The following is a 23,671-nucleotide window of genomic DNA, read 5'->3' on the forward strand; positions in this document are numbered from 1 at the left end:
GATTTTGTCCCAGTTGTCTGAGAAGGTAACCCCCAGACACAGGGGGGGGGGGAGCAGGACCTCTGAAGCCCAACCCACAGAAATCCCTCAAAGTGCTTATTGCTTCTCCATCGGCTCGCTCCTCTTTTGTTTGCAGAACACCGCTCCAACAGTGGAAGCAGAACCCTTGTTTGGGAACAAAACAACCACTCCTCTTCACCACCACCACCACCACCACCACCATCTTTCACTTGCTCCACTGATCTAGGGGGCCGACAGGTCACCGGGTTCACCCTTTGCAGGTGTAGACCTCCTCCCTCTGCGTGCACTGCTTGCATTCGACGTAGCAGCACCAGCGCACCTGGCACTGGCAGGGCCGGGTCACCTCCCTGCTTTGAGTGTTGTGGCCTCGCCCGCAGCAGATGGCGTCGCAGTTCTTGTCCTTGTAGCACTTACGGGCCGCCGTGCCTGGTGAGTACTTGCTGGGTCTACAGAAACTGGGCGAGTCCTCGATGTGGAGCAGGTCCATAGTGCGAGGGATCTGATCGTTCAGGCCGGGAAGAGGCTGAGGCTGCTGCTGCTGCTGCTGCTGCTGCTGCTGTGGCTGCTGCTGTTGTTGTTGCTGCGGTTGCTGCGGTTGCTGCGGTTGCTGCTGCGGTTGCTGCTGTGGTTGCTGCTGTTGCTGCTGCTGTTGCTGCTGCTGTTGCTGCTGCTGTTGCTGTTGCTGGCTCCGGCCCGTAGAGATCTCTCCCTCTCCCGTGGCCTCGTTGGTGGAGCTGCCGACCTTAATGGAGGTCTCGTAGCGTTGCTTCAGCTGCTTGCCGATCTCGTGGAAGGGCTGGAGCTGCCGCCAGCAGGTCTGGACGGTGCAGGAGCCGGAGACGCCGTGGCATTTGCAAGTGGTCTCCACTCCGGCCTTGATTACCTGGTTCAGAGACAATGAAATACTGTTAAGGAATGTCATTTAATGAGCCTTTGTTTAGTAAGCAGCATTTCAAAAGAGCCAAATAACCCAAATATGCACATAATTAGACGCTGGGGGTGGAAAGCAGTGGTTTAACAGGAATGTAAAGGCACCATGGCAAATTAGTAAATTCTCTTTGATATCACAATACAGGGGGAACAACAGAGGCACTTTGTATGTGAACAAATTTGCAAAAGAATATATATAATACTGGTGTGTACTATGGATGACATTTTGATCCAACGCCATCACTTATCATGATAAGTGAGGGAAGGATATTGCTAAAGGAAGTACTCACAAACAGACTTTGGAAAGAAGGGACTTACATATACAATAATGTATGATTCTATTCTTTTCCTTTTTACAATAAATGTGTTTACTAAACCTAGAGTTGATGAATCCAATCTTCTAGTGTGGGAATTATGTCCTTGACTTTATTATCCAGATAAAAAGTCATGCAAACAGTTGGAAGGAGAAAGAATAGCTAAGACAGTATCGATATAAAAATCGTAGAACTGCAAGTGAAACATGGAGATCGTCAGCAAAAGTGACCACAAGCGCGTTATTTTATTGCTACTTGACCTCTTGGCAGTCAGCGAAAGTTCACTTCAGCATCAACCACCAAATAAAAGCTGTGTGTGTGCGAAAATCAATGAGAATAACACATTGTCTTAGAGTTTGGATAGCATCTACAGTTCTTTTCTCAGACTGTGAAAGAGATCGGGGAACAGGAAGAGCATATTCATCACACCAGCAGGTCAAGAACATTTTTGATAGGTCAGCTTTTAAATGTCGGGGGGATGCAGAGGCTAGCACATTCCAGCTTCGTCCTCCGTGTGGGAATTCACCCCGAACAACTGCGGTGAACCTCACTACATGTGCAAATCACACCGAAAAAAAAGGAGCAAAAAACAATGTTGTAAATCTTTTATCGCAAATGAAATCTCCTGAGTGATTGGAGAGCCAAGCTGAAAAGGAAGAGCCTGCATTGGTCTTTTGGGAGAGTTTTGTGTCTGCTAACATTTGGGAAGTGTGCTTCTGCTATTATTCATTTTGAAACCAAGAGGAAAATGGCCACATTATGAGAAAAGCTGAGTGAAAGAAATGTGTTCCAGAGATAAAGTTTGCTTTGGCCTGACTGATTAAGACCAGTCCCTCTTTTTTATTTTACTATTAAAAACACTTCCAAGATGAAAAACCAATATTTGCTGACCACAAACAGACGCTTGAATTGTGCCAGAGCACAAATGTGAGATGCTGCTTATCTAATCTGGGAGAGAAAGCCAAATATTGACTAATGAGCACTTTAATATTTCACCAAATGTACAGTGGCAATTACTTCAATCACTTTAGTTTTTTTCCAGGTTTCAGAGACGCATGAAACTCTACACAACGTAGTTTTCACTATGCCCCATGGACGGACGTATTCAAATTCCTCTTTGCTCATTCTAACCGTATATTTGGACAGTGAGTTTTTATTTGGACAGCAGTCATTTACCAGCGCTGTAATGTTTAAACTCAAGCGTTACAAAAGCAAAAGCAAAGATATGGTAGTACAGTGAGGCGCAATGACTTGGCACTTCACGTTGCTGTTTGTCTGTATTTTTGCACAGCAATCAGCCGGTATTGTATTATCACAGTTTTTCCCACCGTTTACCGGATTAAAGTTCTGTTTGAATATTCTCTGCGACTTCAAATGAACTCTGACCTCATTCATTCTTGGTGAATGTGTCCTGGTTGGCCTCATGGGTGTGTTATATGAAACGCTGTTTGTTTTTTTTTGCTTTCAAATTCTTGAAATTATTACTTTAATAAAAAGGCAAATTAACATGACAGTTGATGTAAAGATACTACTTAAAAATTATTATCCAAATATATTTTCTTCTTTCGAATGAACCTCCCTTAAGTTTAACATCCCTGATATGTCACGGTTTAATGTTAGACAAATTATCAGCAGGTAATATACTGTTGCTGTCAAAGCCACAGATAAACTACGATACTCATAAAGGAGTGACTGGAGAAGGGAACATAGAAAGGCCATTCCAACAATTAAGTATTGCACTCCCATGAAGTTTTGGGACTCAAGAGATGGATTAAAGCGAGAACTGTCCAAATCGATCTAGCAGAGGCCGAGATTCTGACTTTTAGTCTCTGGGTTTGCTTTTACGAGTAACCCGTTTCAGATTACAAAAAAATATTTGATCTATGGATGATATCAAAAATATCATAAATAAGTGAAAGTAATGTCACTTCAATAATTTTCTTTGTTTTAGAAAGCCCCCTCCAGGGCCTCGGAAGACATTTTACAACTGTTTTCACAGGCTGAGCAGTACTTCCCATTACTATTGAAGTTATTTTACCCCATAAATAAATCATCGCCGTCTTCTCACGCTTACCTTCATGCCCACGTTTGTGTTGTGCATGTCCACGCGTGCACGCAGGTCCTTGTTGGAGCGTTTGCCTAGGAAGTCCTTGACAAACTTGTTTGCGTATTTGAGGTTGTCTCCGCAGCCTCCCCACTGCCACGCCTTGCGGTTCTCCAGGTCCGGGGCCTCGTCACACGTGCAGCGCTCCATGCGTCCTGCGCTGCAAGCTTTGGCCATCGCGTGGGTCAGGCCGGCCGAGGAGATGGCGTACAAGAAGGCTGTCTCTTTAAATCCTGGGGAAAAAAAGCATGTTCGAGAGAATGAGAGGCGGAAAAGATAGAGCCGGTTCAAAAGAGTCCCGTGCACAATCTATCAATCAAAGTGCTCTTTTAATTATACGTTTCATTTAATGAGCTGTTTCAGTTGTCATCATCAGTGTGCAATATCAGTTTGATTGCCTCTCAACAGCTCTCAACATGGTCTCGACTTTCTCTGCCCAGGCAGACATAACTCAACTAGCTAATGCTTGTTTGCCTCTGTATGCATGCTCTGGATGGCATATATTGCTCCTTTGAAAAAAAAGAAAAGAAAAAGACATACCTCTTTTTAATATGTTGGCTCGGTGGCGTCCCTCTAAGGTGCAGTTCCACCTCTCAAAGCGGAATTGGTACTGGCATTCTAGGGCGCTCATGGTGATGGCCTCTCTCAGGGTCTCCGCCACGCCCGGGTCTCGTCTGCACATCCTACGCTGCTTCTTTTCCAGTTTGAGCCGGTCGCACAGCTTGAAGTGGGCCCTGCCCACGCTCTCCTCTGGTAGAGAGTTCAGTGGCAGGATGGACAACGGCTCATTACCTGTCAACCTGGACGAAAAGATCACAGACGGACGCGGGTCAGTTAAAACCCTGCACAGAGAGTGGGTTCATCTTGATAAAGGCATCCAATAAAGCACAGGATGCCGACCTTCCTGGACAAACAATAAGAGTTGCAAAGATATACTACATAAACAGCACAGGAAGCCCAAGCTGGGGCACATAATGCTCAAAAGTTTGGTTAATGTTCAAATGAATTCAGCTGTTCGGTGGTTAATGTTCAGGGGAATTCAACATTTGCTGGAGATTGAGATCAACCTCCAGCACAGGCGTGTCTGTGTATAGAGCAAATTCTCTGCAGAGGTGGAAGAGTTCTTTCTCTTCATAAGAGGTTCCCGTCCGTCACCGTTCGGTCCCCGTTTTAGACACCGGATGCTAATTAAGTTGCAGCACCAGCGGCTCGCTGCCTTCAGTATCGAGAATTTCAGATTGAGATTATAATTTGTCGAAATAATAAAGAGCTTCAACTGGTGTGGGGACATGTTTAAACAATGGCATGCAGTGAACTTGACAGTCACACCACATGCATGTGAAACAGTAGCCAGCAGAGACTTGGTTTAATATTTATATCATATCCTAAGGAGGGGGGTTGTCACTCACAGCAGCGTTGTACATTTAAACATGATATCACAGAGCAGGATTTACGCCCTCTCGTTATAGAAGCCATGTAAGAAAAGTCCAGCGTTCAGGACGTTTAAAGCTGCGATCCAGCTGAAATATAACAAGCAGGAGTTTCAGTTCTAAACATGGTATGGAGAACATGTGGTAGACTTGCACTCCTCTCGTCGGTTTATTTAAGGGAAGCGTATATAAAACACACAAAGCGAGGACTGCCACATAGCTGGCAAAACCAACGACCAGCGTTCTGAGGTTGTGATGGGGAGAGCAGAGCATTACTTTCATAAACACACAAAGGGGACCTGACTGTCAGCCTGTGACCATTTTGGTCACACCAACTGACAGGATTGGCACCGTGGTTGTTCATTATGTGGAATTCCTGGCCTCCTTTACACCCTTAAAGTGAAACTGAAGAATAACTGGATTTACAGAACTCGCAAAGCCACAAGTCCTCTGGCCAACGGGCCTTTGGGGATGGACATGGGACATTTTAGGGCCACTTTTGTGCATTGAGTGACACCTCGCCCAATGATGCACTAATAAAAAACTATGGACTCTAACTTTTTGAACTGAATGTTCAATTTTCTTTGTAAAAATTGGCCAAAAAGAAGGATTGAAGAACCATGTTTTGCTCATGAATGTCGCAATCAGCAATAATTCATAGTTGTCCATGTAAAAAGTGTGCATACAGCCAAATGAAATAAAAGAAGCCCAACTATAAGACTGTGAAGAGTAACCACGGCAAATGGGAAACACATTGTTGTTGGATTTAGCCAAGCAGCGTGAAAGAAATTACTCAATATTTGTGTAAAGGTGCAGAGCACCTGCTGGTTGTCTACACTAGTTTCGTTAATGGAGCAAAAGTGTTGATTGGTGATCTTTATTACTTACATTTCTGACTCTATTACTGTTTTTCAGAGAAGATTCTATCATCGCTCATATTCCCTTCTGCCTCGAGCAGAAGGTCACAGGAGTTCTTCAACAAGAGATTTGTTTGAATAAGTCCAATAACTGACTGAAATGTTTCCCCTCGAGTCTGAGTTTCATACCAATGGACTTAATAGTTCACACATGTGATACGATATTGTCTTTACGCTGCATTCACGTTCTGGTTGAAAATCAGAGGCGGTCAAATCAAAAAGGAGGCGTTGGGATTTGCTTTCAGCTCGGGTCAAATGGTTTCCTTTTTTACAAAGTGTGTTTGCCTTTCCCTAACTTGTCTGACAGCTATGGATTTTCAAATGGAAACCTGGCAAGCTGGGTCTTGACAGAGATTGCTCTCCCAACACACTTAGAGAGTAAAACATGCATGGTTTGAGGCGTACGGAGCGAAGCGTGCACAATGCCGGAGAACTGTCTCGCTGGGAATAACATCTTCCCCGAATTTGTTTTTGAATTTTTTAGAGTGCACTATGCTAACAATGCCAAGGAAACGTATTCAAAAGTGCCAAAACCAACACATCCAGCTGACCCGGCATGTTACCTACGACTGACAACTGTTCCACAACATTTCTATGGCAAGCAATCTGGGATTGAATGATGGCGCCACGTGGAGTACCTAAGTCCATTTGAAAAAACAGTGGGGAATTAAAAATGTGACATATTTTATACTGACGCCACCACCAGGAAGCAGTTTACTACCGCACACATGCCTGGAACTTAAAAAGATGAGCCCCAACCAACAAATGTTGTTCTATATTTACTCAACATCACCAATATGACGCGCACATTCCTCGGTACGGCATGCATAGTAACGCATATCAGAGTCAGATCTTTCCAGAAGCCCACATGCCAAAACACATGCCAAAAACAAGAGACCATTAGAGTGACAGGCCTCAACTGTCTGCGTGACGTCTGCCTGCTGGAGACAGAAAGATGGTGTGAGCGGACCTGGAGGGAAGCCAAAGATGACACGACACTGATCTCAGCGATATTGTCTCTGCAGCTTTTTCTTCTTTTTTTTTGACACAAAGGCATATTTCTAGCTAGTTACAAAGACAAAGTGTGGAGGGGAGAAACACTTCACGTCTCCAGAGGAAAGGCTACTGGCTCGTGTGCGTGTTTAGACTCTGTGGCAGACCAGACAACAGTCAAATAGTATCACAGATGTAAACTGATTCCATTTTTTTTTGTCTATCAGTTGTCCTTTTTTGGATGCAGTTTGGGGTATTTTGATTTTTGAAGAATGAACTCATTCAACTCACTTGGAGAAAACGAGAATTGGAAAAGAGCTCAGTGGCTGAATTGCAGAAATTCATTACAAATGTGAATTTGAAATATTCAGCCCAAATGAGAGAAAAGAGAAGAGAAACAAATCTGAAATGTTCCCATAAAAAAAAATGTAAGAGCAAATGTATTTATTATCGCCCATTCATTTTCTTCAATTAATCAAATAACATTTTTAGCTGACCATTTATAACATAAATAAAAAATAAAATGTTTCACAACACAAAATGTGTTCATCTAATAATTGATCTATATAGCACTGAATTATCTATTACCATTAATAAAGCTAAAGATTACAACTCATAAAAGCCATATAAAGAGGGCCTAAGAAGGCAGCGAATGCAGAATACAGCTGCTTACCACGACACACATTTAAAGAGTAAGTGAAGCTCACAGTATCTCCACAACATTGCATAGCATGTAACATGCAACTGTGTTTTCACATCATGGACCATTTTTCTGTCTGTGTTTTTGTTAGAGATGTTGTTTGAGGAGTCGTCACAGCAACACCAATTACACGTGGAATATAACACCAACATATAAAACTCATTGTTATCCCATGTGAGGTGGGATTCTTGCTGATGTTTGCTCAGCTTTGCTTTTTCCAGTCACACACACACTTGCTTCTACACACTCGTCGCAGACATCACCGACCGACTCTCGCGCTGCTCCTCCTCCACCGCCTTTCACTTAGTAACGCCGGAGTTTGTTTAGTCCTTTCTCTCTACCTGTGGCCACTGCCCGTGACATTTACTTTATATACATTTTCCAATGCAGCCTCAGAGTCGATTCCTCAGGGAAATCATTGACTAGCACTAAACTTCGCCATCATCGCTCCCTCTCTGGCTTTACATTACAGCCCTGGAAGTGACCTTCAGCTGGTAATTCAGCTGGTTTGTAAATAGTTAAGGAGGTGTAAAACCTAAACTCTTATCGTGGCAAACATGCCAATTATTTCTCTTACCTTAACTTTCTTGGCCTAATTGAATTGCTTGCTCTGTCGTTAAGCTACAAACACACATAGCTGTGTAAGTGCTGGTGTTATTCATATACTCCACATGTAAACAACGTTTAAGCTTAAATCCATGTGGTATAGATTAAACTCAGGAGGCGAAAGCAATGCTAAAACAATGCCAAAATAATGTATTTGTCCTTTATTTAATAAAACATAACACAGCTGGAGCATCCAATGAGATTATATATCAGTCAATTGTATTTTATCACAGATATATTGGCACAAGAAAACAAAAGAAACTAGAGTAGAGAGAAATGTCTGAGGTCATTTAGAAACGGTGTCACCCTTACCGCTGTTGTCCAACAGAGATAATTATGTTTAGCATTCAAATGCAAAATGTCCCCCAAGTACATTTCATTAAAAACATAATAAAAACATTGAATCCTTATCAAAGCTGTTTTACTGCTGCGCCTTAAAAATGGTTATTAGCTAATAAATCATAGATTGTTTCTTTTTTACTTTCAAAGTTCCTGTACTGGTGGAGTTGCTGCCCTGTGTAGATCAGAGATGTGTGTGCAACTCCTGGAGACCTGGAGACCTTCACGTTTTGTAATACCAATACTTACAATATATAGTCAAGATCAATAGATTTCAACATCTCTCATTGGTGCTTCAACTGCTGAAAATACCACATGTTGCCAAAAGCGAACATATTTCTGGTACAGTATTGTTCTTCAAATTTTGGAGATAAGCCATTGTCCATAGTTACAGGCCACGTTTAGTTACCATGTAACGTTACACACGTGTGTGTGCATGCATGCATGTGCACATGCATACAGGCACTTACTACCTTAAGTCAACACCGACTAGAGTAGGTCGTGGCTGAACACGCCCAGGCAGAAAAAGCACAAAAAGCCACAGCTTCTCCATCAGCCTGGACTTGCAGGTTGTGTGGTCTGGTGTCTCCTAGATCACAATTTACACCCCTCCTCCTCCTTCTTCTCCTCCTTTTTCCCTTTTTCCAAACTTCCCCTATTCCCACTGGTCAATTACTCTAAACGAATGCCAATCATTCCCCCCAGCTGTTGGCTCAAAACAAAGCCTCCTGTAGACAAAACCACCGCTGTCTCTGAACGTAACCTCCACGAGACAATGACAGACATGAGCATGTGTCCTGGAACAGTTCAGCTGTCATGAAGACAAACTACCACGCTCACCTGATAATAATCTGTACATTTTTTTTCTTCTTGAAAAATCAAACATTGACTTTTTAGTAGGAATTCAAACTCGCCAGTGCTGATCTCCTTTTCTCTCCTTCTTGGGGGGTGCTTATTCTCAGAAATGTTGGATGAACTTCAGACCACCCTGCCCAAGTCCCATCTGGTGGTGTATCACGCCAGGCCATGCCAGAGGTTGTAGGAATGTGAGTTTATGTGGTGCTTTCCCTCTGGCCCACTCCAGCTATAGCTGACAAATGTGCTCCACAGCTTCAACGTGAATAATTGAAGAAACCATGAATCAGTGTCGAATGACTCTCTGGTACATTGTCCGGGATATTGTCCGTGTCCAAGACGTTCATGAGAGACAAAATCCCCAACAGCCAAAGTGACACAGCTCTTACCCCGAGTCATTAAAGCCAGAAATAGGGGAAAGAGTAAACGATTACGTATGAGGCTAAGATAAGATTAGTCACTGGTTGAAAGCACTGGGTATTGTGACTGCTCCTAACAAGCTGTGGCTGACACAGTACAGTAACATGACAAAAGACTTTGAAAACAAAGTGGTACTGGCCTGGGACTTAGCGAGTCATTACTAGTTGAGTAATGAGCCTTTCTGCATTGTGGGGATGTCATGCGACATCCACCATTGTGAGGGGATGTCCACTATCTCGTGTGACTTAACAGGATATGACCCAATGTTATATCATCGGCTGTCCCTTCTGGTCATGTACAACCAACATAGGCTGTGTCAGGCTACTCCCAATAATTGGTTGATTGGGTCAAGTTCCTGTGCGTGAACCCTTTTGATGTTTAAAATGTGAACGACACGATGCACGAGGCATGTTTTCTTTTACGTTCAATGTATTCTCACTCAAAAAAAAAAAATATTTCTTTTAATTCATAAAAAATAAGGGGCGGGGTGCGGGGGGAGTCACTGTTCAGCACTAATTTTTTAATCCGCCGCCGTGAATGCGAGCGCTGGTAGCTGAGAAGTAGGGCTGCAGGACCGCGGTTTGGGAATGGGAGTGTGGGGCATGGTAAGAGGTTTAACTGCTATGTGAGAACTCAAGGCTTCTAAGGTCAGCAGCTCAGTTATAGTCACTGTGTGACTGGCACAGATTTGGGCATGCAGCAGTGTCCGCATGACTCCCCTGTTCTAGCCTACACCATGGCACAGAGCGGCCCTGTACCAGCGCACCGACGCACCAAACACGTTCAGGCACACATACTGTTCCCGGCTCTCAGTGGTTCGCATATGCAGACACAAGACTCAGACTATGGTAATGTGGGGAGTGTGCTGGAGATCTCAAGTTTGTTCATTCTTGTTACACATGGGCAAAAGCACTCCTGTGAATAAACCAAAGCATGCAAAGTCAAACCGCAAAAAAAAACAAAAAAAACAATCACTCATGCCTCAGTAACTACAAGTGGCTAAGTTCATTCACGGTTATTTACTCTTACTAGTGAAAGATACGTTTTCTTCCCCTGAAAGGCCAACAGAACCCAAACGCAAAACAAGAAGATTGTTTTAATCTGCAAAATTGAAGCTCAAGCACTAACAGTAGTTTCAAAGTTAACGACCGAAAGTGTTAATTGGCCTCTCTTGGCAAATATTCCCCAGTAGAATGAGTTTCTGTGCATGTATAAACGGTTCATTTATCGCCTGGAGTGAAACAGTTTGACTCTTGACATCTGACATCTGACAGCGGCAATTGAAAGTCATGCAAATGGTTCATTTTCAATCAGAAACAAAAGTACTTTGAGGTTAATCGTTGATCGTCCGCCCATTCATGTGAGTGTACTTCTGACTGTGTCCATTCTCAGACTAATACTCTTAAATATGCCTTTTGGGGCAAACCTTAGTCTATTTAATAACACCCAGTTGGCAAACACACACGCATTTGAGTGGAGTATCTCGGTGCATGTCAGGTCAGGCTTCTATAGGATTGTGTTTACGCAAGATGAACGTCCTGATTAAGTGCAGTAAAAGTCTAACCCTGCAGTTTAAAAAAGGTTTGGTCAACTTTCTTTCATCTTTTATTAAATTATTAATCTTTGCAGGTGCATGCGCTTCAAAACCAGAATCTAATTTTGGTTGCTGCAGAAAGCCACGTTTTAAACTGGCTAACATTGACTGAAGAAAAACATAGTTAGACATTAAGAAATGCACAGATATTCTCCAGAAGACCAAAGCCTTAAGTGAGGGGTTTGTCAATCTGCTAATCTTGGCACACATGTGAAGGAGCCATGTCTCTTATATCCCCACAAACCAGGCAGCGAAAACGCCTGCGGTCAAGGATGGAAAACACAGGACATAGCGGTCACACTAACTAGCATCATCTCATCAATGTCTCACCACTAAAAGTATCTTGAGCCTACATTAGTTTTCCTGTTTTGCAAATTGCCCATGTCTCCAGCTCCATCTGCAAAGCTCATCATGCGTTACCAACAAGAGTTTCCTTCTAGTGGGACAGTCCTAGTGGGACAGTGCTAGTGGGACAGTCCCAGTGGGACAGTCCTAGTGGGACAGTCCTTTTTAAAATCAAATGTGTCTTAGCCGCGGTCTGCTCGGCATCCTGATGACACCGGCACTGTGAGTTGTTAGGATGTGAGCATTTGAAAAGCCTGACCAAACCATGTAATCTTCCAAAATATTCACAAGAACCATGTTATTATACGCTATGAGCCCCATAAGAGCCCACTACACCACTGAAACCTACTCAATAAAAAGGTGTGTACCTCTCTGCAATTCTTCATAATTCAACCACTAATGCTGTGCATTACTTAGTTTAGAGACGTGATATTCTGTGCAGAGAGGGGATTTTGTTTCTGACTTTGAACGGGTCATGCAAGTTGACCACAACTACGTAGAAGTATTTTCGTTTCCTGAATTCTTTTCTTTTTCTTTTACACAGACTTGGCTGCCTTTGCATTATATTTTCTCACCTTTTATTTCCCACTCTCCTACTGTTACTCAAAAAAAAGGTTACAAAGTGCTGATTGAGGGCCCCATCCTGCGCTCTCAGAAGCCGCTGCACCACCCTGTGGCACCCACGGGCGCAGCAGGCCTTTTCCACAGGGACGTTGTAGAGCAGAGCACCCCCGAAGCGACGCATTGGCTTAGCTCAAATCCCGATGTATCAAACAGAAATATAAAGAAAACAAAGCGCTCTCTTTCTCGGAGGCCATGCGGTCCGTTATCTAAGCCTTCCAGGTTTGCGTGATCTCACCGCGCTACGCGGTCACAGCACCAATGCTGAGAGAATCCTATCTACTTGGCTCACAGTAAAGTGATACCCTTTGAGGTGTGGCTGTAGCCACAGGATATCCTATGAAGTTGGGAAATCCCTCTATCAACGGTGCTCCCCGCCCTGCATGCACGTCAGGGCTAATCAGTCCTTAAGGCCTGGTAATGAGACGCCCGCCACCACTGTCTGCCAGGCATCGCCAGCCTGAGCCCGCACTAACTCTGCTGCTCCTAATGAGTGGTAATCACCCAGCAGCTCCCCGCAAACCACTGCAGGGGATGCCGGCACGCACATGAGGCAGGCAGAAGGCAGGAGGGGAGAAAGACGAGGGGGACCAAAGGAAATGTTTACATGGAGCCGCTTAAAAAACAACTTGCAACATGTCTTGTGCTGTCTCCTTTTAAACTATAAAACATCACTGCTGTTTGACGCACAGCAGGAACTAATTCAGCACAGTGATAAAAAGCCTTTTTACAGCTGCAAACTGAAAAGAATCCCTCCTCCTCAGTACATTTACACACATCCCATTTGTTATCCTGTTGTTTTTGGCATTCTGCCTCACTTAATGGAGCGCTGAAAACAATAATACCATCTGAAAGGGCATCAGCTTGGCTTCGGGAACAAACTGCCGATAGATTCTTTGAGGATGATTAAAGAGCAAGTCACTATATTCGCTTCTTCCGGATGCTGCGGTGCCTCCGTGATTGGTAAATCCCAGCTGCATTGCTGTGGGCAGCCTTCCTGTATATGTCGCACATGAACTAAATAAAAACAAACTCTTGACTCAGTGTTTAGGACTCACATTCAGCACAGTTTACAAGACCACAGAATGACATGCCTTTTTTTTTAACCAAAACTCAAATTTAAACCGACAGTCGTCTCGGGGAGCCCTCCCGAGCCCCGCCGGGGTCAACTGAGCAAACACTTCCCTCTCCGACAGTTTACACAATATCTCATCACGGCGCTGTAACCTATTAAGTCAAGTAACGAAAGCTACGCAGCAAAGCGCTACCAATTCAAAATTCGAACGATAACGAATTTAGCAGAACCAGCACCTGCCACAACAGGCTAGGGGGAAGAAAACGAGCGCTCACATTCTTGTGGCAAAGGATGACAATTTAAGCGGGTGCTCGACTACGCCAGGAATCCCACCCCACCCTCGGCTGCGCAGACTACGGGCAGGAGAGATTGTGTTTATGTTACACTTACGCTCCACCGCACTCTGGAAATTGGGTATGCAACATTGACCCTCTATTTTGGGTAAATCAGTACTCAAGAGGCCCTAGGATGCCTCGTGCTCATGGAATATTTATTTGAACAGCTTTGTGCGAGTGCGGCCCACCGTTGAAGCCGAGCAGGACTGTGCCGGAGTGTCACCGGTGTCCAGTTTCTGGGAAGTCGGCCCACGGGGCAGTCCCAGTTTGTATCAGTGTCACCTGTGCAGCCTTCTTTCACTATGTTTCATGTTCCTCAGCTGCAGGGCTAAATCATTCACTGACACTCATTCATATTCCCTCCTCGCCGAGCCGCGGAATAATAAATCTGGAGTATCGCAATACCACATGTGCCGCTGCACCACGCAGGCCACAGATAGAGAACAGACTGACACAGGGAATTGAAAACAAGTGCTAACTGAATACGTAAATATGCATTACCATTAGGACCATTAAGGTCTGATGCGAGTGCCAATTTGGCGCGTCGGCCTTCATACACACTTGCCTGCCAAAGGGGACACTGCTTCAGGGAGGGAGACAGAAACAGAGAGCAGGGTTACATGTGTCCTTCTAGTGCAACTTTGGAATTGAAACCAAAGACAGAGACGGAGAATGTACTCGATATGTGCATGTGCATTACGGATGATGACGTTTCACCGAGAGGGCCTGACATCCGACGGAGCTATTGCAGGTGCCGTGCAGCACGCCTACGTCACTCGGATGAGAACAATTCGGTGCAACAACCGAGACGACGACATTTAGCCAGACATGTGAAAGTCTGAGTTATTCACAACAATTGGCTTAACTCAGAGAGTTTGACATTTAGAAAATGACTCGGTACTCCCAAGATTTCCCACGTCAACACACAAGTATAAAGGGCCCTTAGAGGACACTTCCTGTCCTCTCTTGCGGATTCACCACCACAGTTCTCAGATCACACTCCTGGATCCTGCACAACACCCATACCTGCCATAAATTTGACTCTGCTGGAAAGGCTTTGAGTGTCATCACTCCACAGCCTGCCATTTGTCTCTGTGCAACGTCTGCACTCTTTGCAGCCCAAGGGGAGCACCAGCAGCACCAATCAACACTGATATTTGCCAATACAGAAAAAACACCAAGGTCGTAGTACCTGTAGTACGACATGCCACTGTGGTACATTTTGTTCATTTTCAAAACGTTGTGACTTGTCACTTTGGGGATTTGTAGGATAAAAAAAAACCTCTTCAGTTCCAGGTGAAACATGGCTGCCCCTCCCATCTGACATGCTGACCTCATTTGAACGACCTTGGCTTCCCTGAGGGGTAAATGTTCTTCTGTAACTGAGACAGAAGAAGAAACAACGAAGTGCAGTTCATGTGAGTAGGCAAACTGGAGTTCAGTGCATTAGTAGGCACTCTAAAGTGGAGGTCATAGTGGGCTACACCTAAAAAATCCAAAGGCGTTCCCTGGGAATGACTTACTTTGAAATATACACCCTCGTGCTCTTTCTGAATTAAACATGATTGTGTGTGTGTGTGTGTGTATATGACATGATTCATGACACTGCGAAATTTTTCGGATTAATTTCCCAACACGTGTTTTAAAAAAGTTGATGGAGGCAGCAGAAAATAGAAGAGAGAAGAAGAAAAAAAGAGTCGTGTGATGTTTATGCTGGATGGGGGAATTTTCTGTGCAAAGCTGAGCAGACGTTTCGGCCACCAGATTGCTTTATTGTTACCAGCTGTGGAGTCTGAGGCATATGTATACGCTCACCTTTCGCTCCGCGGCTGTTTTCAGAGTCGACTAAGGATATGATTTTACAAGTGTTTTAGCAAAAATATTCACTCGACCGCTGCCTGCCATTCAAACGAGCCCGGGGTTACTTTACAGTGGGCGCTGGCTCAATTGTCAAGGAAAAGAATGGGGTGAACATTACTCCTGCGCTGCGTATAACGAACCTATAATAGATGCTGTGTGGTTATGGGCTTGCTATGATACTCGCTGACCAAGCTTGTCACACTTTCTTTTTTAATTGTCAGCAGCTTCAGTGAGGCCAAATCATGTGCAGACACAACCTGCTGCAGCCACCAGCTGCGAGGCCGCTGTGCGCTGCGCCAACCGCGGCCAAATGACACCTCGCTGACCCGCAACACGTCCACGTAGAATTACATTACTTTTGTTGAAGCCTCGCGAAATAAATACAAAAGTTGTGTTAAACAAAGTTTTTTTAGTGAGTTTGAAGGAGAAGAACAAATCAAAAAATGTATAAAAAGTTGTTATACCTGCATTGTATTTCAGGAACCAATCAAATCAATGAAAGCAGCATCATGGACATATCTTGTGCTTACCCGAAATATGCTGCGGTTGGTCCAGGCAAGTTGAGAAGATACACTATAACTGTGAACGATAACCATCCCAGGAGTAGGTGTCCATCCAGCATTTTGCTGCGGCTCCAGGGCAGATCATTTCGTTTCTCCTGAGTAGCTGTGTAAAATCCCTTGTTGAAAGTTCAACACTTCTTATACAGAGAGGAGCTGCGCTGCGCTCCTCCCATCAGCAGAGAGAGAGAGAGAGAGAGAGAGAGAGAGAGAGAGAGGGAGAGAGGGTGGAGAGAGAATAATATGGCAATGCATACAGAGAGCAGAGTTGATTCACAATTCTCTCTCAGGTTTTAGCACAGATAAATCTTCTCAGTTGTCTTCATTTATACGACTGGAATGGCAGCTTCTCCTCTGTGGGCGTTTTAAGCACCACACCGTCAGTGTTTGTGCAGTCTGAGCTGGCCATGTATATGATCAAATACATGTTTACCATCAGTCAATGACAGTTTATTTCCAGAATGGCAAACCCTGAATTTGTATAATCCAGCACAAGCGCAGGATGCAATGTCTACTAGTCAGTGCACTGAACTGTATCAAAGTGAAGTCCATATTGGCTTAAAAATAAAAGTTGTTGTATTATAAAATATATGTTTACTCCACTATTCTGATCAAGTAGCCTTCTCATCGGATGAGGAGTTTGAAATGTATTGTATGTCAAAGCTCACCACAAGGGCCACATCTGCTGAAGAAGATCGGGTGATACAATTGAAAGCTCCGGAACAATCATTTTAACAAAAGAGGACCTTGTGTAAAAGTGTTGTCAGCTGTCGGCATCGTCAATAATTCACTTTCAATCTGAAGTTTTGACATATTTAGCGGGTTTTTGAGTAAGCACCTTTAGCTGCTAAGTCCTGGCTCAGCTGTCGCCATGTTGAGAGCCGTGTGGAGTCAATCCCTCAATCATACACTGAAGTTTGCACCTTTTTAAAGTGTATTTTACTCAAATAGCTACTTCTGTTAGTAGTGTGAGCAAGCAAGGTTTTAAATGCAGGAGTTCACCCGCAGTTCACATATATAACTGTCGGTGTTTTCACAAGAGGTAAAGATGAAACCTTTAATCACTTTGAAAAATATCTTATTGAGCACCATGAATCAATTGGCAAACTATCAATCATTTCCACAGGTAATCTGATTACTTTTTCTTCGCTTTTGCAGGCCTGCTCTTGAAAAAGATGTACTCTTCCTACGCATTTGATTGCATAAGATTTGGAGATTACCAAAACGGTTAGTTATTGTCACTGAAAAGATCAGTTAACTTGCAAACTCACTTGTATTAGAACTACACACGATTGTAAAACACAGACATGAACATATAATGTTGCAAAGCTTGTAGCAATTAATTCTTTCCTAAACTTAGATGGTTAAATGAAAGCAATTCACAGGAATATTTCACTCTCGAGCATGCCAGCCATAACAGTATTGCAGATTTGTTGACGGTTGACCTCTTGATTTGTAAATAATATCCACTGACTGCCAGCTGAGAATGTCTTTATTCAGGGACAACCCTGCTTAACTCCTGTGTAAACACTTTTCAGTGGCTCAGCTACCACCTGACATCTTTTGTGCCCGCACACACCTTGATTTCTGGCGAGAGAGGTATCTGAACTTGGGAAGGGTCCAGGTTTTCTCAGCTACACCTGGGGAGCGCCCCTGCCAGAAATCGGGATGAAGTCTATCCATTCCCAATCTCAAACAATATCCAGCCAGTTCACCGCAGATCACAACCAGCCATAGATGGGCCAAGTGGCTTCATAGAACCAAGTTTCTACTTACTGTGTGTGTAAATAAAATAGCCGTTAAAAATTAGAGATTAAAGTGAGCAACCTTGATAATTCCTGGTTGCATGTTTTACGTGATATTGGATCTCTTGCGATCGTTCCCGTCAGCGGATCACCAGTAATGCGCCTTTTTTGCATTGTGCGTTATCTGAGTATGCGTGAACGCGACAGGTTGACCTGCTGCATTGTGGAACGTTATACAAAAGCAAACATTTAGTGTATTCGCTTTCTGGCGGACGGTAATATGAGAAAATTGATACTACTGTTATATCTGTCAATTGCAGATAGGAGCAGCCCTTAGCATGAAGACTGGAAGCAGCCCGGCTCTGTCAAATTGGAACAAAATCCAGCTCTTACGCTCACTAATTAACAATGCATATCTAATTGTTTAGACCGTCTGTATCGAAAACCAAAGTGTGAAACATAAACTTGTTTGACACAAGGTTATATGCGGGTGCAGTGTCTTCCTGAAGTCTTGTCGTCACAGTGAATCTTTGTGTACGTTAAGGAGATAGTGCTACCTTCGGACAGAGTCAAACTTTTCCCTGCCGCTTCAGCCTTTATGCTAAGCTAAGCTAATCAGCTGCTGGCTGAAGCTTCATATCTAACAGAGAGTACTATTGATCTTCTCATCTTATCCTCAGCAAGAAAAAGTGATAATTTGCTTTTGGGGCGGCTGTTGCGCAGTGGGTAGAGAGTTAGTAGTTCGATCCCCGGCAGCACATGTTGAAGTGTCCTTGAGCAAGACACTGAACCCCAAGTGGCTCTCGTTTTCTTTACAGCAGCCCACTGCTCCTGATGCTTAGGATGGATCCAATTTCATCTCTGTATACTATGTATGTGATTATTTAAATCAAGTTTAACATTTAAAAGTCCTCTAGATGTCAAAATAATATGAAAGAAGAGGTCTGGACTGATTTATCAAGACTTCATAGAAATAATTTTCTGAGGCTATTTCCCTCAGTTTTTTTATGCTAAGTAAATTATTACCTTATAATACAAAACAATTATACGGAATGCTGCCTTACCTTTTCCACACAAGATGATAGATAATATGCTTGTATGACAGGATTAGTCGCAGCTAAAGTTAAAAGTCTTGTGAATTTGCAGTTTGCATGATTTCACCTTCAGCTCATGCTCAATATCATTCACATAATTCACACAGGTGAGCACATGAAAGCACAGGAATGCACTTTCTTTTTTTTTAAACATTATAAGCTTGTCAGTCATTGCTAAAGGGTAGTTATTTAAAAGCCTAAAGGCCCCCAGTAAGGGCCGCGCTTCTTAATAACACCTGGTTTTAAGGAGATCAGCAGGAGGGTTTGTCAGTACATGACAAGAATGGACACTAATCCCAAGCAATACCCACTGGTCCTGCATGTCTCTGGAGTGGGATAATTGATTCCCACACCCTTCTTAAAACACGGTCGCCCCCCCTTCTCAGACTCGGCAACCAAGAAAACCAAGCTTGTTTCATTCTGGTGTCGAGGAAACATGGCTATGAGGACAAAAGTGTGTTATTTAAAAAAAATATTTTTTCCCCAGAGTTCCTATGAGGGTTGAACTGAGGGCTGTCATAGGTGTTGTAGGTGGTAGCAGAAATTTGTTTGGTAATGGACACTAATCTCTTTAGGCTGTCAGGATATTTTCCCCTCCCTGCTGTTGGAGAAACTACCTTACTCTACTGCCTCTACTTCTCTCTCAGAATCTGCATGATGCATTTTAAATGAGAATATCATGGTTCCATCCAAAAAATTGTCGTTTCATGTATCCATGAGAACGTCACCCTTAAGTAACAGTGTAGAAAAAGTCGACTTTGTTTCAGCTGCGAGTGTGACTAGAATACTCTATTGAGCTTCAAGTGTTAGTCTGCAGTGTAGCATTACTTTTGCAATTACAATGAGGCTCCTATGGGCATTGAGGTTAGTTTGTCTGTGCGCCGGCTATTCAAATGAGATGGAATGTGCTACGGGACGTTGATGGAGTTTGAGGTATTTCCTTGAAGGCAACTCCTACAAAAAAAAAAGTGAAAGTATTTCAATGTATAGTATTGACAAATTCAAGGCATCGGCTGAATGTCCATATTTATTAGCCATATATTTGTAAAGAGATCCAAAAAGATGTAGTTAATATAAATAAAGCAAGACAGATTGTAGAAAATCTCGTAGAAAATCATACAACGCGCAGAGTTAAAATATGGTATTGAATTCTAAATTTAAAAAGTCATTCTGAGTATAGAGCAAAGGCTAGATAATGTCTCCCTCCCATTGGAGTCTTTTATATTAGCCTTGGTCTGAACCTTGTCTTGATATCACATCCCCGGAGAGGAATGTAAATCGTATCCGTCCAATCCCAACCCAGTTACCACCAAACTCCTCATTCTCACCACCCCTACTCCGCTGCAGGGCCACATGATCTTTTCCATGTACCAGACATAATTTGTGGCTTAGGTTTGGAGGCTGACGGTGCGTCTGCGCCACTCTGCTGTTTCAGGCGTCGGGTGCACCGTGTGCAGCAGTTCTCAGGATTCAGAAAAAGTCTGCCCTCGTGGGCCGGAGAGGTAGCTGTTGTTTTCCCCAACCTCAGTGAAAGCGCTGTTGACCTCCTGCCTCGGTTTGACTGCATCCCTGAGAGAAAACAAATCAGATAATGCTAATGAATAGATTTGAAAGTGGGTTAAAGGAGAGCAAGGAACAATTCCCCCCAAAAAAGCTAAATAAATTAGGAAAATATTCCATTCGGAGATGACAGAATCACTGCCGATTTAACTTTTGTGCGCAAACCAAAACAGTAGCTGCAGTTTAAAGAAGGAGCACCTTGCTATCAAAAAAACACCATTGTGGAACTTAATCCTGGTGCTTCATTTGTGGCATGTAACCTGTGGTCCATGCACATTTTCTAGTGAAGTGTTATGACACACTTGAGCCAAATCGTATGTGAGCATGTCGCGGCTTGTTCATTCTTGAAAGTGCTTAAGTAGGCACATCTAAGCTGCTGCTGCTGTGTAACTGTGGGAGAATACCTATAAAGCAAGGTGAAATGGTTGGTTGTAACGTGATCTTCCAAAAATCAATCACTTAACTTGAGTTTGATGTGACATGAGAGAGATGATCATTCCAAAGGCATCTCTTTGTTCTATTTTATTAACATTTCTATCCCATTGGCGGCCAACAACTTTGCTTATTCAAGCATGAATTACATTTCCTGTCTTGCAAATAATTACATCAATATCTGACATTAATATCAAACCAGTCTACTAGTTTTTTTTTATTATTGCCAAAGCTGCATGATACAATCCACTCTTTGGTTTCCCAGCAACCTGTTAAACACGCTGCTTTAATAGTGTTTACAGAACCGCAATTTTCTATTTGCCCTTGAACAAACCGAGCCATTCATCCAGCTTCACTTCGTTTCACTGGAGAAAGCATCTACAATGACACAACACAGTCTCAACAGTGAAAGTAGTGACATGCGGCGAGAGTTGGAGCCAGGAAAGTACAGGTTGCTGTAAGAAGACAGACGATATGGTCGACGTATGGCGAATGGGTCGTGCTCTTGACCAGCAGGTGGTGTTGATGGAATGGTATGATCTGCTTTACTTAGCGTTAATGAAACGAGACAGAGTCACGCTGAGCAGCTGCAGCCTGTGCAGCCTCCCTCTCAGCTGATTGCGACCTCGGGTGACCCAGAGGAACCGTGTCATATTGTGAGGAGGAGGAGGAGGAGGAGGAGGAGGAGGAGGAGAAGAAGAAGAAGAAGAAGAAGAAGAAGAAGAAGAAGAAGGCACGAAAAGAAGGTGGAGTTATGGAGTCTCAAATTCTTTCTCTCAGCAGTCGATATAAAACACTGCACCCTGATATGACACACAGGGCTGGTCCCGTAATTAAAACGTTGTCTCTTCATGTTTTCTGGTCTCTGGAGTCTCATCCAGCTTGCTTAATGTGTGACCTCAGCGCTAACTATCTGAGGCCCCGTGAGGAGAAATCAGACAGAATGATTTTAGGTCTTCAGGTACACCTATATTTGCTTTTCAGATATTAGTTGTATTACATTACACTGACGCTTTTATAATTGCTTTATACACCATAGACACAGCAACAGGGAGCAATTTGGGGTTAAGTGTCTTGCTCAAGGACACATTGACATGTACTAGCGGAGCAGGGGCTCACACCTCTGATCCTCTGATTGAAATACGGGCATGCTAACCACTGTGCCACAGTCACTAGTTGTGCCTCCATTTACATTAAAGGATTCAAACAAAACCGGCATTTGTTTTATTGCTTTTTACTTCTGCTTTTGATACAGTTGAGCTTTTGATTTTAACTGAGTGGTAGCATGTTGAAGGCAAAAGTAAAGGCCCAGGGACTGATCCCTGTGGTACTCCTCAAGATATCGAGTCCCCCATAGCCACAAAAAAAAGTCCTTTCAGAGACATAGGACTAAAACCAATGTAACAGTATCCAAGACATCAATTTTTATACAGATACTTATCAATACCTCTCTTTTTGTTCAAATCATTTAATAACTTCAATATAATCTTTCTAAATCTATTATTGAAAGTTACATAAATCTCAAGGTCGCATAAAAAGTTTACTTTTGATCATCAGGTGAAGTCCATTTTTCTTTTTGTTTCTTCTGCAAAGCACTGTAATACATACGTTTGTGATATCCCAATTACATTACTGCAACTCTGTATGTTTATCAGCTCTTTCATCATTTATCATTTACTTATTTTCATACTCATCAAGCCACTCATTTAATTGGCCAACCAACTGTAGTTGAAGGTAGCATCTATTCTCATGCTCCGCTAACACACACATGTCTGTGTTCTGGGCTCAAACGCAACAAATATGACCTCAGAGGCTACGGAAACCGTTTACACTAAGATTTGAAAGTTATCTCCCATGATTAGTCTTATCAGAAGCCTTTTTACACCCTGTATTACCAAGAGGCGAGTCGGCGAGATAGGGACGTCAACGCCTGTGGTAATGCCCATCCTGGAGATAAAGTCAGAGGAGACCCTTTGCTTTGTTTCCCATGTCTGGAGAGCAGCAGAGAAGTGCAAGGGAAAGTGATGAGTTATTTCCAGGTGTGAGCTTGTGGGGTGTGTCACAAGTTATTTAGGCACAGCTCTCCTCCCTTTCCCTTGAAAGCTGTGTAACTCAAAAAGAATCATGAATCAAGTTGATCTGCTGCTGGTCATATTTTCTCTTTTATATGAGTTAGTTTTTGATGACCATATAGGAAAAAAAAAACTCCATTTAGCAACGCAACAGTGCTAATTAGATACGGATACATTTTTATTCACCAGGCTCCTTTCTAAATAATCAGAACATCAAAGGTCTGTCTCACATAGACTTTGGTTGTCACTCAAAAACCTCTGAGATATAAAAACTGTTTGTAAATATATATCTGCAGCAATTGGATCAATATTGATTACACATTCCCCAGGGAATAAATATAAAAGAATAATTGGACAGTATTATGTGTATTTTTGGTCTACTACTTTTTGCAATTCTAGTTTGTATATATATATATATATATATATATATATATATATATATATATATATATATATATATATATATATATATATATATATTTGTATATACATATATAACTTTGTATATACATATCATTTATGTATAACTATATATATAAATGTATTCTATTTTGTTTCATTTCATTTTTACTGCTTTAAATCTTCAACTTTTACATGTCCCTGCTTTATTAAAGTACTTTGAATTGCCTCTGTGTTTGAAAGGTGCTATCCAAGGTGCTATCCAAACAAACTTGAGATTGAGATTGAGAATTCTTTTCTTTAAATTCAACCGTGACAATAGATATTGTAATTCCATTACAATGCTGACA

At 42.8% G+C, this 23,671-nt stretch overlaps 1 protein-coding gene across 1 annotated transcript; it reads right to left on the bottom strand.

Annotated features, from left to right (window-relative positions):
• Positions 1–268: 268 nt before the first annotated feature.
• Positions 269–16,081, bottom strand: wnt9a (wingless-type MMTV integration site family, member 9A; the record flags this gene model as incomplete). Its single annotated transcript, XM_079231420.1, is given in 6 exon segments — positions 269–536; positions 538–556; positions 715–904; positions 3,340–3,602; positions 3,910–4,169; positions 15,990–16,081. Coding segments are annotated over 6 exon segments (1,092 nt in total).
• Positions 16,082–23,671: the final 7,590 nt, after the last annotated feature.

Source organism: Taurulus bubalis, assembly GCF_910589615.1.
Source record: "Taurulus bubalis genome assembly, chromosome: 1".
Lineage (NCBI taxonomy): Eukaryota > Metazoa > Chordata > Actinopteri > Perciformes > Cottidae > Taurulus > Taurulus bubalis.